This window comes from Letharia lupina (assembly GCF_014066315.1).
Source record: "Letharia lupina isolate WasteWater1 chromosome Unknown contig_6, whole genome shotgun sequence".
NCBI lineage: Eukaryota > Fungi > Ascomycota > Lecanoromycetes > Lecanorales > Parmeliaceae > Letharia > Letharia lupina.
Window position 1 is genome coordinate 2,402,669 of NW_023502975.1, and position 14,281 is coordinate 2,416,949.

Genomic DNA, 14,281 nt, shown 5'->3' on the forward strand with positions numbered 1-14,281 from the left:
AATTTTGTAAAGTGGAAAGTGAGAAAAGCAGAAAGTGTAAGCTATGCCAGGTCGTATCAGAGACAGACTTCTTTGGCGAGAAGACGGTGACCGCTTTTTGAGCGACTGCGGACCGAGGTGAGGCACTGGCCCGATGAGGTCCGTCAAATTGTAATGCGAGTGAGCAGCAGTTGTAGCTGATGCCGGATCGCCATGAAAATGAGACTGTGTGTGATGCAACTGTAATGTGATAAGGAGGCAATCCAATGTGTGTAGAAGTAATGAAGTGGTCAGGCAAGGCCTAGAGTCCAACATAAAAACTTGGCTCTCCTTCACACCACAACTGACAATGCGCGGATTGATGCTCTCTGGTCAAAACTGTTCTCGACCACTGTACAAATAAAGCATTCCCAAGAGCTCTTTGTAAGTATTGTCGCAACCCGGCCGCTTGGGCCTGTGTCTCATGAGCAAACGCGTTTCCCTGTTCTTGATCAAGCATTAGATGGTGGAATCCTTGTCCGTTCCAGGGGCCCGTTCCAGGGCCTCATGTACAGACATGGCTGTGTAGGGCAGTTCTGTTGCTGGGTGGGAGCCTTCAAGCAGGGAGGAAAGAGAAGCCTTGTGCGGGGCCGCGGGCAACAGCAGATACGTACTTCCCAAACGCAGCCAAGCAAACCTACACCGCATCGAGACTGCATGTCCATGCCACACTCTGACACGGAAAAGTTGCCCGTTTCTCGGCTAGAAGAGCTCTGGTATCCTAACCAGGAGCCCGACGCAGGTATCCCCATCCTCATTGTCAGAAGCCGACCCCATCTAACGCACCCAGAGCCGTCCACACAACCGTATCCCTCCTGAATCACCAGCACACATGGTCTCTGTCACTCTCCTGCTCTATCCTTGTTCCAAACGACCATACCGCCGTGCCGACGCTTTTCCAAAGCCTTGCCCACGGCTTATACTCCACCTCTTATCCGATGCATCTTCCTCCGCCACCCCATCCCTGCCCCAAACCCACAGCCTTCAAGCATTATCTCTAGGCAGTACATATAACCATTTCTATATCCCATATACGCTCAGTCTGCTTCACATCAGACGCCATTGGAGGAGCGGAGGCATATGGAGTGTCTGATGGAGAGCAACTGATCGTTGTGGCTGTCTGGAGAAAGCTGGTTTTGTTGGGAAGAGAGGGTATTATTGGTTGTACGAATTGCTTGGGGATGATGCCGGCGAGGCGGATGAGGACGTGGTGGTGCGGTGGTATGGCTATCCATTAGTGAAGGGAATCGGAATGACTGAGGCGGAGAGGAGTTGAGGGGAAAGGATGGGAAGCCTGGATGGCAAGCTGTCGATGCAGAGAGAATTGGAGGTATCAGCACATAAGCATTCGCTGCGCATGACGGAAATTGCATATGAACGAGCGCAGACTTCCTCGTCGATGCTGCTTCTTTCAGAGTTCCGAGAACTGTTGACCCTCGTAACCTTCAAACGGCTGGTCTTGGCGCCAAGCTCATGCCAATTGACCAATCATGTCCAATCGAGCCTTCCACCCATTATTGCATAGGACACCTCTGTATAGAACCTTCATGTGCACGTGAGACTGATCAAGATTTGGGAAATTTCCCCTGAATTAGCAAATTAGGCATTAGAGCTATGGATATGTACATTAACCGTCGCATTATCAACGTGCAGGCTTTTGCTTGACATTCAACCACCGCTGCTATCCTCGTTTATGTAGTGTCACTTGTCTCGGCTCAGGAAAGAATGACCTCCGCCGGGCCAGCAAGAGTACCGAAGCTCGACAGCTGATCCTCCGTCAATGCATCAGCAGTGGGGAAGGTCGTAAGCACAGCAAACGCTGCTCCAGCTGCTCCCTCAGGGACAGGGATGGTAGCACAACCAGTACCGCAGCTTGTGACTTCGGTGTAGGTAACGTTCGTGACCATGTTGATCAAACCAATGTAGAGAGGTGTGCCAGGCGCCACCTCGACGAAGAATGTCGAGGGATCATAGATGAACTTGAGCAATGTTCCGGCAGGAGTCGGAGGCTGAAGGTTTGAAGGTGGCATGGGCGACTCGAGTGTCAGCTTGGGTAGGATAGGAAGAGGTAGCTGCTGTGGGCACTCGACGATGAACATCTGAGCGAGGTTGTACGCGAAAACGGCTGTCAGAGCGGTATCGAAGGACGTAGGGAATGGTGAGGCACCAACACCGGCTCGGAGGTATGAATCGTGGCGAGCTTCAACAGTGAGAATGCTGGCTGAAGCGACCTCTAGCATTGGGTCATCCGTGAGAAGTTCTGCGCCCCCAAGGTATGCACCGATGCCGACGGAGGTGATCATGTTGGCTAGGTCGACGAAGGAGGTGGGGGAGTCGTAGGGAAACTTGTAACTGCATGTTGGGACAGGGGTGTAGCCGGCTTTCTCGAGGATGGCGCTGATGGTAGCGGAGTGGGTTGCTTCATGCTGTCAGAGACTCTCGTTAGCACTGCTTCAGTAGATGGTATGGCATCGTAAGACAGCGTACCGAAGCAATCACGCCAACGTTCTCACGGAAGCCAGCGGGGAAGCCAGCTGCAGTGTACTCAGCATCCGTAAAGTTCTCATAACCACCGGTATACAAAGCGAGCTCGAGGTGTTCCAGGTACAGAGCTAATTGCAGGACGGACTCGTCGGTAGCACTGTCGACCGGTGGCAGCGTATTGACCCTCTTCTCGACTGGAGCGGCTACGGCCGAGGCCAGGAGACTCGCTAGGCAAGCAAAGGTGAGGCGCATGTTGGCGTTTGCGGTTTCAGTGGTTTAGGTATATCTCGGTGAATGGAGTTGCTAGGCGTTGAATGTTTAGAGACCGGTTCCTGCAGGAGGAGAGGGCAGTATATGAAGCTCTTGTTCCCCGCACTCGTTCCTTCCCCATGTTGGCCTCCGTCACTCTGCACGACCTTCGTTCCGCCCTCTTTTTCTCTCTTGAAGTTGACATCATGACATTTGTACGGCTAGGCAGGAGCGGGCAACGTGGTCTATTGTCCATTGCGAAAGTTTAGTGGTGGGCAAGTGCAGCTGGATCTCGTCCATCGCAAGGCTGCGTGCCACCAGGCTTCAATGGTTTGTCATAGCGTCGATGGCGTGGTGGAGCAAGGTATGCGATTCGCTGGAGAATGTCCGGATGTTGATGCTGCCGGATGCAAAAGCAGAAGGGAGTGCGGGGAAATGAACATTGTCTATCAAAAAGAACGGAAGTCACCACACTAGCGACGCACGCTAAAAATACATTTTGCCACCATCTCACGAGAACAACAATCTTGTCTGCGCCAGTAACTTAGGATCAATTCTGATGCCACATAGAGTGTTTTTATATGAAAAGACTGCATGTATAGCGAACTGGTTGTCGTTCGTTTTGGCCAGCTCGGCGGCTCCTCATTCTACCTGGAAAGCAGCTTCTCTTCGTTTTCGACGTACTCCACCACTTTGCCCGTGTGGAAGTCATTGGCTCTTACGCACTGATGATGTCAATGAGAACGAAAGATGTAAAACTATCTTTCTGGTTTGGCCATATGGAGGTGTCATGGGTACGTGGACAACCAGCTCGAACCGTAAATGGTATTCGTGCACGCAGCAAGGCGACCCGGATCGATGATGCAGCTCGGAATTGTACCACCACATCGACCATTTTAACAACAGGAGATCTGTTCCCTGTGACATGATCTTCGTTGATATTTTACACTGCTCTGCTCTTTCGATGGCCCTCATCTCTTCACTTTCGAGTGTACCTGCATTTTCGGTATGGATATCACCTAGTCACTCGATGACCACCGTCGAAGACCATGGACACCCACCAATTGCCTGTACAATGGAGACTCCCGTATTTCCAGGAGCTCTCTTACCCTGTTATCTCCTGATGTGACTAAGGAACGAATTCGTCAGCCAATCTGATTCTCTATCGTGATATCGCGGGAGTATCACACTCGAAGGTACACTCGAAGGTACACGCATGCAGCATGCAAGTGTTTGATCTTTGCCTGGTCACTTCCTCGCGCCACTCCTACTGTTGTTGGGGGTATTTAGTTCGTATTAGGTTCGATTCCTAATGGCCCTGGTACAATGGTGTTGCGGTGCTCTTTATTTTCTCCTACACCACTCGTACTCGCTTGCACATGCCGAGAATGATGCGAGTGCCGAATCTCAAAGAGTGCTAGTGGAGGATCCAAGCTTCTAAGATTGCGCCACTCCCGCCGCTTCCCGGTATGCCCACTTCTCAAGAGGGAGAATTGGGTATTTGGATGACATGGGAAGGGTGGTGAGGGCGATGGTTCAATGGCAAAGGTTCTCATGCTGCACGTGACATGAATCTGCGGTGATCTGCCCGATGCTTCCAATTCCGTTTGGTGGTTTATCTAGACGCAGCCACTGCAGCAGGCTAAGAGACTAAGATAGGATTCGTCCACCTATCAGAATTGCACTCTGCTCCTCGTGCTTTCTTATCTCTCTTCAAGAGGAGCATATCTGTATTTTCAAATGTCCCGGACTTGGAATTGGCACAGATATGCTGATGATATGTTGTTGATGGTGCCGATGAAGGATGGATATCTTCGGAAATCACACTCAGCTTTCCCATGTCGTCATCCGCTTTGACAGCTCCCCTGCGCCGTGCTCTGCTTTCTTAAGAGCTGCAGAAGCCTCCGGGCCTAGATCAATTTCCTGAAGAATCTGCCTGCATCGAAACGGATTTCTGATTTACGAGTACAACGATACATTGCCCTCACCTCTCAAAATGCAGCTCCTCAATTTCCTCCTCGCCTTCACTCTCTTCACCTTCGCCTACGCTATTCCCCAGTCACCAGTCGGTTCCAGCGGTAGCGGGGACGCTGGTGGCAGTGGCAACAACGGTCCCGGTGACGCCGTGGGCTCCGCAGCTGCCTCGTCTAGAGCAACGCGTAAGCAGCTTTCTCCAGCTTTCGTTGATCATAAGTTCGAAGAAACAGCTGCTGATACTGATGTCTGAACAGAGCCAACGGGATCAAGCACTAGCTCCAAGACCAGCACCGCCACCTCAAGTTCCGCCAGTACTGCTGCGACCAAAAAAGCTGCTGCCGCCATGCTCTCGCCGGATTGGGCCGTTGCTGGCGGACTGGCTGCCATTGTTGGAGGAGCTGCGATGCTATAACGGTGGAAACCCTGAGCCGTGGGAATATGGTACAATAGAAGGGTTGACATTGCAATACTGTTTTTGGGGGAAGGGTTTTGGCACTAGACGAGCATGACAGTGGTGGGATGCGGACTGTACGAGTACATGTTCTGTAACGAGATAAGGGTCTATAGAACGTCTGATCTACAAGCTGTCCTCTCCTCATCGTCTTTTCCTCGACCCGCGAGCCCCGGAGCCGGCACGCTGTTCATTATTGCCACCGGCGTAGATTGGGCAGAAGAGAAGAGAGCGTGGGCTCGGAAAGTGAGAAGCGCGACTGTACTGCTCTAGAGCCGCTCCGCATGAGGCGTCAAGTTTTCTCGTCGTCTGAAGCGCGACCTCCCAAAGACGGAGTCCCCGTCCGACGGGGACTTCCTCTCTATAACTGTAGTGTGGCATGGCTGATGCCTCGATGACATACACTGAGATTTAGCTGGCAGTCGGAGGACGAGGCTTCATGTACTTGAGACTTGGGTTTCTATGACAGACCGTGTACGGAGGTTGACAAAACGTAGAGTCCCGCAAGGCGCTAGCACCAGCCCTAGCCCTACTATCGGAAGGCAGCCCTATAGTGGAACACCCTGGAATTCATTCCCGGGAGTGTACATAGGGGCGTCTTTTGGGCCGATAGGGGGACCATGGACCTGAGCGGGCCTCGGGGTAGGTGCCTTTCCGACACAGTTCCGAGCGCATTGTAAGAGGCGATATCCGACACCTGGACCTTTTCCTCGGCCATGTGCAGGACTCAACCTCCGTAAAGCGGGAGGGATGGCAAGCAGCTCCACTCACTCAGATGATGGTATCGCATTCAATGACTCGGGGAAAGCGCGCACGTGATTGCTTTCGCAAGGGTAGCGATTTGCAGCAGTCACGTCGATATGTTTAATGCTACTGGGTCCCATAGCGGGTACTGTATCCGGAACGCCGTGGCAGGAACTACTTACATTTATCAGTCAAGGACATCCTCATCCTTAGGTATCCTCATCCTCAATCATCGACATTATCACAGACCCAAGCCTCGTCTTTCGACGCCCGTATACTCTACCTGAAGTCGATGCATCTGAGGACTGATCTGAATCCCCTTCCATAGCCCGCAAGGTCTCGATCTCGAGTGTGGCTCGTACCGAGACGACACATACATGCCCTGGGCATCTTCTCTTCCAGGGTCCGTGGTCGTGCCCCCTTGACTGTTCTCGCTGTGATCCTGGCCGTATGAGCCGGGCAAGTTACCGAATCATACCCCTACACCAAATCACACCAAAAAATGGGGTATGATTCGGTAATTCGCCATTGCTTAGGATATAATTTGATAAGGGTCTTGAATAATAGCTTCTTGATACGAGACGGTCTGATGAAGATAGCGATAGCGGTAGGCTTAATCTTACTAAACGTCTGATAGTAGTCGTCAACTTGATTATTGATGACGGTGGTATTGTTAGGAATTATTCCTTTGGGGGCCCTGCGGGGTCTTATGAAGGGCCCTACGGGGCCCGATATAGGCCCGAATAGGGGTGTCTGCAGCGTGAAGTGCGGACATCCCCGGGCTCGAAATTTCGCCCACTCGGCTTTCGTCTGATGTTTTTAGGCTGATAGAATTCTCATCAAATGCGGTCGGAGAAACTCCCTTATTTCTATGATCGAATAGGCCAGATCGCGGATTATCTCCTTCGTAGTTTGAGGCCACTTTGACAACTTACCGAATCATACCCCAAGCAATGGCAAATTACCGAATCATACCCCATATTTGGGTGAAATTGGGTGTAGGGGTATGATTCGGTAAGGATCCATACTTTTGGGGTATGAATTAGTAATTCGCCCCGTATGAGCCAGCGATGATTGGTAGTGTCTTTCAATTGTAGCCTGTTCGAAGTTCCATAGAGAGGGTGAAGATGCGGTGGACCTCGACGTCTAAATGTTGTCCGATCCGATAGGCCCGGTCCATTGCTTGAGCGTCTCGCTGTGGGTTCCAAGGCGGGCTCAACATGATCACAATGTTCGCCTTCACCAGATTCGACCCCACTCTACCAGCCCCAACGGTGAGGATCGATCCATTGACGCCATCGGGGAAATACTCTGCTTGGGCTTCATCCCTCTGATTAGGTGAGAGCTCACCATGGAAAGGGGAAAAGTTGTATCCGCGAGAACTGCGCTGCAAATGCTTCGTCCATTCCGTGAAGATCAGGACCTTTGCTTCAGGGTCTTGTCCGTAGATCCGGTCCAAGAGACTGAGTAGCACCCTGGTCTTCGCCGGTAGCACATGGTCTTTCTCCACCGACCGGCAAAGTTGCTCCAGTTCTCTGGATATGGTGTACTGTGCGTCTGTGTTCTCTTGAGGGTTCTCATCATCTTCATCTGCTTCGTTCTTGATGATCTGCTTCTCGACTCTGGCTTTTGATGCATCCAAAAGCAAACCTGGAGCACAGCATGCTTGCCTCAAACGTAAGAAATTATCCGAGATGTGGACGAGCTGACCAGTTGGTGCTTTGCCGGACTTCAACATTGATCCCAACTTCATCTTGGCCATGTTGTGGGTGGCTTGGTATATTCTCTGTTCCAGCTCCGAGAGTTTCGCCAAGTATTTACAAATTGTCTTCTTCCTGAGAGAGACGATCGATACGCCATTGATCGTCATTGTCTTGTCGCGACGCAAGAGTACACGAGCCTCCTTGTAGGCACGTATCTGTAAAGAAATGTTCGCGGGTGTTGTCATGACAACGTCGTAGCTTCTGAGTTGATCGACGGTAGGATCAGTTGGTTTCATGCCCTCCTGCCCATGTAGCAGCCGCTGCATCCTCGATCTCTTCATCTTCATCCTCCGAAGAAGGAGGGGGAGGGCCATGCCCATTGAGCGAGTCGCCGCACGAGGGAGGCGGGGGCGAGCCGGAGGGCGTACGGGCAGAAGACGCGCCCGAAACGTGCTCGTCTCCCGAACCCCCGTCGTTGTCGGTGCTGGAGCTGCTGGTAGCCTCACCCGAGCCTACGCTGGGTGACGCAGGAGGACCAGGAGGCGGACGGTTGAGAGAGGGAAGGCCAGCCTAAAAGCATGGTTAGCGTGTATGTCATGTCTATCACCGTAGCCATTGAGTGAGAATGCGTGTCAGGGTTGTGGACCTTGTTCGTTTCGTTGAACCGATTCCGGAGCACTTGGCAAGGGACAACAACCAGCACCTGGCGAGCGCCGTTGGGTCTGTTTGGAAGTGCGGCAGCAGTGGCGAGAGCTTGGAGTGTTTTGCCGAGACCCATGTCGTTGGCGAGGATTTTTCCTACAGGATTGGGTAGGCTCAACCATTGCAAGCCTTGGAGCTGATAGTCATGGGGCCGGGCTCTCATCTCGAGCGGCTTTGCTCCTTGGGGACCGTACCCTTTGGGAGTCATGAATTTGGCATTCACGACACAGGACCTTTGAATGTCTTCAGTCTGTATCAGCGTCAGCAGTGGGACACTTGAAACGCGGCCTGTGAGTTATTATACATAGTCCTCGAGGCTCACTTTGCTGGCCAATGGCGCCCGTCCACATATAGCACAAGGTATATGGTTCTGTAAAAAGAGAATCAGCCTTTTCTGAGACCTCTAAAACAAGATGTCTAGAGGAAAGAGAACGATGATTATATAGTTAAAAAGGAGGTGAAAGTCGAGGATGAAGCTGCCTATTGTAGTTGGCTGATCACTCTGTGCGGTGAACTCAACTGGTGAAGCTTATTGGTGAAGTTGATCAGTGAAGCTGGCCAAATCGGTCAGAAGCCGGCTTTCGAAGACTTTCAGGGTACTCACTCTCTTCACTACGCGGTGAAGATTGACAGCGAAGTAACTAGCGAGACTGAGAAGAATTAGCATCAAAATTTTCTTTTACTTTCTTATAGTTGACTTACATATCCTTTGGCAAATGCGCTAGATCAACGAATCACGTATCGTCTGGTGGCGAAGTCCTTCCTCAATGTTATTCGAGAGGAGAGGTGTAGAGGAGTAGAATACATCATGATAGTGCGATGTAGAGACGTGGAAATGTAGTAAAGGTGATTGGTGTGTGTAAGAGACAGTTAGTGATCTATTTCGAAGGATAGTATAAAAAGGATGATGTAGGAAGGATATTTTGGGAAGGATGGAAGTTAGAAGAGGGAGGGGATTTAAATAGTTTAAGAAGTGAAGAGGTGAACTTTATAGATAGATGTGAAAAGATTAAGATGTGAATGTGTAGAGATGAATTTTGAGAGATGAATGTTCGAGAAATGAATACTGGAGATATGAAGGTTGAAGGGATGAATGTTCGAGAGATGAATGTTAAAGAGGTAAATGTTAGAGAGATAAATATTAGAGAGATAAATATTAGAGAGATGAATATTAGAGAGATAAATGTTAGAGAGATAAATATTAGAGAGATAAATATTAGAGAGATAAATATTAGAGAGATAAATGTTAGAGAGACAAGTGCTTGAGAGATAAATGCTTGAGAGACAGATATTTAAGAAAGTTGAATATAAGATATGTGTAGAGGAGGTGAGTGGTTAATTAAGTGGGTGGCACAAGTAAGCTTCACCTCCAAATCTTCCCAAGTACTATCGAGCTTATCTATCAAATAAGCGAGCAAGATATGAAATCATAGTAGAGGCTCGTAACTTTCTGCGGAGAGAGAATTGTTTGGGGAAGGAAGAGGTTGAAACATACCAAGATACCTACAGATAAAGGACTGGTGAAGAAGTGGACCGTACATCATGTGAACTCACAGAGATAAATGTGCGAAACTATCAATTCGGGACAAGTTACTGCGGAAGGAATGAATCTGGAAGTGACGCATGAGGTGGTTCTTTTGGATGTTCTCCCCATCCCAAAGACTATTTCACTTCATGAGATTTCTGGGAAATCAATTGCATGTGAACTGACTTACCTCTTTCACGTCCCCTTTTAGCACTAGTTCCAGCGGCATTAGCTATGACATTCAGATCTAGCAGACCAGCGCGCTTGCGTCTCATAGAGCGTCAAGTTGACGTCTGATATACTATGGCTTCGCCAGTAGTAACATTATATCTGGGAGGCCACTGTGTATTCCACAAGTTCACGCACTAGGTGGAAAGCATTAGTCTTCATCGTCTTTGATGTCTTCTCGAAGAGTGTTTCACATACCGCCGCTCCGCCAACCATCAAGTAACAAGTTCCCGCGTGCAGCGTACTACCGCTGTGAGGGTTCGCGGAGTCCGGATTCGTGGTCTGCAGGTACGTTCCGCACGCCTGTGGGATCTCCCCCGGGTTCGGCGCACGGCCGCCGGCGGGATAGGGATTGCTCCAGTCGAGTCGCTCCTCGGACGAGAGTGCTCGGCTGAGCGTGTACGATTGCGTGGTGAAGGGTGTAGGCCACATGAAACCATAAGAGAAGCTATGGTTCTGCGGGCTGTGGCCGCAGGCGGTATCGCTGAAGACGGTGATGTTGACGCCTGCCCGTATTGAGGGTCCTGGTGTTGGAGATGATGCGATGAGGACACCGGCACTCAGGGCATAGATGATAAACAGGGTAAAGGTGATTGGAGACATGATAAATGTAGCAATATTCAAGTGGCGTTGGAGCTGAGATACTGGCTAGATATTCGGCACGGCCGATCGTAAGAAGCGGAGGTAGGAAAGAAGATGGCGAAATATGATTAGTTAAGTGGCTTATTTTTGTGGTAGGTAGGTGTTTCTCGAAGGAGAATTTCTTTGGACATGGAGTTGGAGATAGTAGGGACTTTAAGAGTGACCTCACAGAGCGACTCAAGATGTAAACAGCGGCACGTCGACCCTGTAGGTTGGCTTTGTTGCGGACAACCCTCAGATCTCCGTCAAAAGAAAATTGTTCCTCAGTGAGGGCCGCCATAGGGCCAGCTGAAGGGACAGTGATTCTGTCAATGCGACGAAATTTCTGGCGTTTATTGTCAAAAAAGAGTCCTTTGTGGAGAGGTAATCACCCGATGTGTCAATTGTGCCTTAGGAAAGCCCATACAAAGAGTGCTCTTTGTCAAAATTCCTGCGTAATTCTTTCAAAAGGAAAGAAAAGATCCATCCAGTTTTCTGTTGTTCTTAGCGTGCATAAGAAATAGACGCTGGTTGTTGATCGCCTCAACGTCGTAAGGTACAGGGTGATTTGAGATTGATTCATCAACTCAGGAAACATGTCATAGAATTGGTTGTACAACCAAGGGACTACATCGCGATTCACCTGTGTGTCTCCTAGAACAGCCCGTAGCATGCAGAGCAAGTAGTATTATCGATACAAAGCATTCTGCGCAACGCCGTATCTTTAGAGCCTAAATGGCCGCTGTAGACGACTTCGACATAAGAGAAGGGAACGAAAGTCATGCTTAGTATTCGTAAAATTAAATACTAACATGAGACGGCTCTCTTTGTTTCATTTGCGCCCCATTTATATGGGTCTCCGCCTGAACGAATCGGCTCTTTCTATCAAAGCATGTCAGATATAAAAGATCAACCGTCCGAGGTGAAATGACGGATTTCCAAGGAAGGTCTCGTCAATGGGGACCATCTTTTCTAGCACCGCGCCTGAACTGTAGTATTTCAACACTCAATCGCCTTGCAGATCGACGAGTTCTAAAAAGAAAGTTCCAAATCAGGGTCACTTTCTTCTGGCACCGAGCCTGGACTGTAGACTTCATTCAGCATTTTCACTCCTATGTATGACTTTTGCTACATTCTCTTACAAAATGTAACGAGTCTGACAAGCTCGCTTTACCTTGATATAACGCAAACACCGATTTACGAAGGCTAGCATCGAAGGTTCATCAACGATCCTTGTTCTCATGAATCCATAATGCCTGCCCTGCCTCCACTAGCTGGCACGTGATTTCCATTGACCCACCTCGCCTCGTCGCTTGCTAGAAAGCCTACAATTCCCGCCACGTCTTCCGGCGTTCCAGTTCTTTTCTCCGCAGTCGAGCCCTGCGCCACGCTCGCAGCGAGCTTCTCATCCCCCTTGAGCGTCTGCGCCAGCAGATCAGTCTCAGTGGGGCCAGGGCTAACGCTGTTGATCGTGATCTTCTTTTCTGCAGCGTACTTGACCGCTAGGCTGCGCGTGATACTGTCAAGAGCAGCTTTCGACATGCCGTATGCCATCACTGGGTCGAGGTTTGGTCGCTTGGAGGATGTGGAGGATATGTTGATGATGCGACCGCCGGGACGGATGTGTGGAAGTGCGGCGCGGATTAGCTGGATGGTCCCCCAGCCGTTGCCTCGCATCATTCTCTCGAAACCTTCGTAGGTCATCTCCTCGAAGGGTTCCTGGTATCTCATGTCGGATATCGCGGCGTTGTTGATGACAATGTCGAGGTGGGGTGTCTTGAGATCGGAAAGGGCAGCTTTGACAACGTCTTCGCCGAAAGTGGGGGATAACAAGTCGGCTTTGATAGCGATGCAGGTGGTTTGGGGACTCGTTGCTCTGATTTTGGCTAGAGTGTTCTCGGCGGCAGGAAGGTTGCCCATGTAGGTGATGGCGATTGCGGCAGCTCCCTTTCGAGCGAGCTCGATGGCGATGGCTGCACCAATACCGCGAGAAGCCCCTGTGATAATGGCGACTTTGCCAATGAGGGGCGCAGGAATCGTGGTTGCCATTGTGAGGCCGGTTCTCGCGTAGTAGGTCTTATTTCGTGAGTCTTGGAAGCTGGAACACGGTGTGGGGCCGCTGAGATAGCAACTTCAAAGATTCAATATGATTGAAAAGCAAGAGCAAAGCTGTTCGATGTCTTATTGAAGATGAGAAACAGCCGTTTGTACAAGAGTGCGATGGACTCGGGCGTAGGAGCCAAGATGCTTACGAGTAAAGCCGACTGATTTGAGATGAGATGATTTCGTGTGTTAGGGTCGCAGGGTAGAAGCTGAGGAGTGGGAAGGTCTCGTAGGAAACAGACAAAGAGGCAATGATCTATCTACAACTCTCATCAATGAACAAGTATTAGGTTGCATTTATGGCAACGACCAATATTAATGCCCCCAGTCCGTTACTGCGGCTTCTGATGCGGGCTTCGGCTGCGCTAAACCTGTTAGAAGTTTGGCGTACGTAGAAATACTAATGAGTTGACCGTCTCACTTCGCGCACTGGTCGGTCCTTCATTCCAGCTTAGTCTCCGTACTCAGACTCTATTCGGAAGGGTTGGTAGTGGTGGGTCGGAAAACCCTTTTTTCCGGGCCGAAATTTCGTCATACCCTTCCCTTAGGGCCCGTTTGGCTACCACCTAAAATCCACATTTTCATACATTTCAACCCAACCACACTAATTTCAAAAATGTAGGCTTCAAAACGAGGCTAGTAGATTTTCAATATATATAGATTATATATACGGTTCCATTTGGTAGTCACATTTCGGCTGATTCAGCTGGACGCTAAAAAGTTGCCAAGACCTTTCTCCGCAGCAAAATTCGTACAGTAGATATCTACCAGTCTTCAACATGGATAGTCTACCACCTCTATCACCTCTTGCTAATATAGTTACTATGGCAAAAGCTCTTAGTAATCCTCCCATCAATTATGAAGCATCAGAAGAGGTACCAGCCCAAGCTGACACGAATCATCGATCATAGCCATGATATATGTAACTATTTATGATAATTATGGCCTTGGATCCAGCGATGTAGCCCACCTGTAGCGTACATTTTGGATGAAAACTTGCCCTACCCCAAGTTTTGAGAAATGTGAAATAACCCCTGTACATTTTATATACATTTCATGCTTTGTAAGCATTCAGGACGAAAATGTGGTTATCAAACAGAGTACTGAATTGTATAAGACGAAAATGTTGAAAATATTCTTGAAAATGTGGATTTTAGGTGGTAGCCAAACGGGCCCTTAGAGTCTGAGTAGGAAACCCTGGAATCGCTACATTGATCGTTATTTTGTATGGGATCCTCACCAAAATTGACCGAAATAGAAAATAAGTAGTTTCTTTTATATATAACTTTTTACTACGCACTCTAATAAAAGAATAATTCTCTATAAAATAACTATTTAAATATCGTAGAATTAGAATTTTTTTTTCGATTTTCAATAAAATATCTTAATCAATTATTTTTAGAGGATTTAAATTAGAGTTTTAAAAACTATACTTTTAACCCCCCTCTTATTCTTTAACGTGCACCGAGAAAACCT

At 49.2% G+C, this 14,281-nt stretch overlaps 5 protein-coding genes across 5 annotated transcripts; 1 reads left to right on the forward strand and 4 right to left on the reverse strand.

Moving 5' to 3' along the window:
* Positions 1-1,733: 1,733 nt before the first annotated feature.
* Positions 1,734-2,754, reverse strand: HO133_009434 (uncharacterized protein; the record flags this gene model as incomplete). The annotated part of the gene is made up of 2 exons (XM_037300295.1): positions 1,734-2,444; positions 2,506-2,754. The coding sequence occupies 2 exons, from the start codon at positions 2,752-2,754 to the stop codon at positions 1,734-1,736; spliced, it is 960 nt and encodes a 319-aa protein (XP_037155121.1).
* Positions 2,755-4,747: 1,993 nt separating this feature from the next.
* Positions 4,748-5,140, forward strand: HO133_009435 (uncharacterized protein; the record flags this gene model as incomplete). The annotated part of the gene is made up of 2 exons (XM_037300296.1): positions 4,748-4,910; positions 4,983-5,140. The coding sequence occupies 2 exons, from the start codon at positions 4,748-4,750 to the stop codon at positions 5,138-5,140; spliced, it is 321 nt and encodes a 106-aa protein (XP_037155122.1).
* A 1,870-nt stretch (positions 5,141-7,010) lies between these two features.
* On the reverse strand, positions 7,011-7,685 carry HO133_009436 (uncharacterized protein; the record flags this gene model as incomplete). The annotated part of the gene is made up of 1 exon (XM_037300297.1): positions 7,011-7,685. One exon carries the CDS (start codon positions 7,683-7,685, stop codon positions 7,011-7,013), a length of 675 nt encoding a protein of 224 aa, XP_037155123.1.
* Positions 7,686-7,908: 223 nt separating this feature from the next.
* HO133_009437 (uncharacterized protein) lies at positions 7,909-10,684 on the reverse strand (the record flags this gene model as incomplete). Its single annotated transcript, XM_037300298.1, has 3 exons — positions 7,909-8,196; positions 8,273-8,578; positions 10,280-10,684. 3 exons carry the CDS (start codon positions 10,682-10,684, stop codon positions 7,909-7,911), a joined length of 999 nt encoding a protein of 332 aa, XP_037155124.1.
* A 1,257-nt stretch (positions 10,685-11,941) lies between these two features.
* HO133_009438 (uncharacterized protein) lies at positions 11,942-12,751 on the reverse strand (the record flags this gene model as incomplete). The annotated part of the gene is made up of 1 exon (XM_037300299.1): positions 11,942-12,751. The coding sequence occupies one exon, from the start codon at positions 12,749-12,751 to the stop codon at positions 11,942-11,944; it is 810 nt and encodes a 269-aa protein (XP_037155125.1).
* Positions 12,752-14,281: the final 1,530 nt, after the last annotated feature.